This window comes from Engraulis encrasicolus, chromosome 17 (assembly GCF_034702125.1).
Source record: "Engraulis encrasicolus isolate BLACKSEA-1 chromosome 17, IST_EnEncr_1.0, whole genome shotgun sequence".
In the NCBI taxonomy this organism is placed as follows: Eukaryota; Metazoa; Chordata; class Actinopteri; order Clupeiformes; family Engraulidae; genus Engraulis; species Engraulis encrasicolus.
In genome coordinates, this window is record NC_085873.1 from 3,470,661 (window position 1) to 3,473,160 (window position 2,500).

General features: G+C 44.3%; 1 protein-coding gene across 2 annotated transcripts in view; it reads right to left on the bottom strand.

The window, feature by feature from the left end:
- Positions 1-2,500, bottom strand: part of cluap1 (clusterin associated protein 1) — a 27,979-nt gene that overhangs the window by 24,378 nt on the left and 1,101 nt on the right. For both annotated transcript variants that reach the window (XM_063221080.1, XM_063221079.1), the window contains exons 4-5: positions 2,233-2,317; positions 1,610-1,789 (exon numbers count right to left, since the gene is read on the bottom strand). In XM_063221080.1, the coding sequence (XP_063077150.1) occupies positions 1,610-1,789; positions 2,233-2,317 (265 nt within the window). The remainder of the gene's footprint in view (positions 1-1,609; positions 1,790-2,232; positions 2,318-2,500) is intronic.

Below are 2,500 nucleotides of genomic sequence, written 5' to 3' on the forward strand. Positions count from 1 at the left end.
GTCAAAAAACATGATTCTCACAGCACAGCCACCCTTATCCAAGTGAGCGTGTACCCTGTGAAGAAGGTACAGGATAGCATCCTCCACTCCCACGTTCTCTTGGTAGGCGAACTGCAGAGGATCCAGTACGTAGCGTACCTGGGGTTTGAGAAAGTTGCGCAGCAGCACTCGTTCAAAAGTTTTCATTAGGTGTGAGGTGAGGGCAACCGGTCTGTAATCATTAAGTTCTTTGGGGTGAGTTTTCTTTGGAACAGGCACCAGGCATGACGTTTTCCACAAGATAGGAACTTTGCCTTCTTGTAGACTCCTATTAAAAAGGTGATGAAGAGGCTCAGCTAATTCCTCAGCACATGTCTTTAGCAGTCTTGCACAGATGCCATCAGGGCCGGCCGCTTTGGACTTAAGTCTTTTCAGTGTCCCTCTAACTTGATCAGTGGTAATTGTCAGCTGTGGGAGTGCTGGGTTGGGGTAAGGGGGAAGTGGGAAAGGGGTGGGTGGTGGGTTTGTTCCAAGTCGCAGAAGTGAGGAGCAGGGGAGGGGGATAGAGGTTTTCAAAGCCGAACAAAGCTTTATTCAGAATTTAATGTCTCATGTAGCCAGTGAGCCCAAACACACACATATGGCCAGTTCTGATTTAGTGAACAGGTGAAAGTGATTCAGCAATTGAAGCACCTGATCTGGGTGTTTGTGTTTTTTAAGTGACTATCTGCTTATTTTGTACATTATTTTCTGCAGGCGAGAAAACTGTTGTCTTGCCAAAATTGCCCTTTCTGCATTCATTGAGTGATTAATCTTTCATGGATGCAACAACTTTATTTTTGTATATGACATTCCATTTAGGAGGGTTGTAGCTTTCATATGAGTGACTTCTGAAGCCAATTGATTAATTGAAAGTCAGGTTATTAGCTGTTGTTCCAACAACATGGATAGGCGACAAAACTTTTTACAAGAACTTACGGTAACACTTTATTTTAGGGATACATCTATTAGCACTAATACATACGATGTCCCTATAAGTAACTTGTAAGGCATGTACAAAGCAAAATCAAACATTTGTTAGGCATGTATTCGCAAATGTCTTGTTCATGCACAATAAGGGATTTATTACCAATTTAACCTTTGTAAGGACCAAGTAGGCCTTAGCGTTTGCCTAGTACATGCCTTACAAGTTACTTATGCAGGCATTAACATTGTATGTATTAGTGCTAATAGATGTATCCCTAAAATAAAGTGTTACCGAACTTACTACTTATAGCCATGTGTTTCTAGCCTGATAAACTAAACTAAATGTGAGATTGGATGTTTAATTTAGTCTGGCCCCGATGAATGATGCATCCGAAGATTGTTCATGAGAATAACCCGTTGTTTTTCAAGAGTATGGGCTGTCCCTGATAGGGTATTGATCTGGTGGTCCTCAATCCACACCTTGACTGACCAAGCTGCGTGGCTCACACGACTAAGGCACTGTACTGTTACACCGGGGACCGGGTTAGATTCGGGTCAGAGGTCATTTCCCCTGTCTCTTTCTCCCACTCGCTTCCTGTCTCTTCTCACACCGTGCCAAAATAAAAGCCCCAACAACAACAACAACAAATGTTTTCTCGCTCACCTTGGCGCCGAGGTCAAACTTGAACTTGGTGCTGTCGTCGCGCTGCTGGTCCCCCGCAGCACTCTGATTGGTCTTCATGGCGCCGTAAAGCAGTGATGTCATCTTCAGGAGCTCCCGCACCGCGTAGCCATCCGCCTGGTACAGCCGCTTGGTGTTCACCTTGATGTGGGCCTGGGTCGCCTGAAGGGGGCACCACACACACACACAGACACACACACACACACACACACCAAGTACACACAAGCATCACAAGCCAGCCATCCACCAAAACACCTTTACATGTCTTGTCTTGTATTGTTTTGTGTCATTTCTTTTTTTTGTCATGTCTTGATTAATGTCTGGAGCAACGTCAAAAGACAACTTTCACATGTTTATCAGACAATGAAGTGTTTATTTTATCTTCTCAACAACATACTATGTAGAGATTAATACAGAATACAGAATTCACACACTCATGAACACACAGACACACAGACAGACAGACAGACACACACACACACACACACACACACACACACACACACACGCAAGCAAAATGCATGCACAACACTGTGGACATGAATGAAGCGTGTCATGATGAGATTTAGCAGTGACACTTGATTTTTCATACAGTCAGGACTTACCATGAACTGAGCCACTGCTTTAATGAAGAAGACCCGGTCGGATTCTGAATCTATGTCACTTGGGATATCCATTTGAGGTTCGTACCTATAACACAAACAAGCACACACACACACACACACACACACACACACACACACACACACACACACACACACACACACACACACACACACACACACCACACAGTGAGTAGGCCTTTCTCTCTCTCTCTCTCTCTCTCTCTCTCTCTCTCTCTCTCTCTCTCTCTCTCTCTCTCTCTCTCTCTCA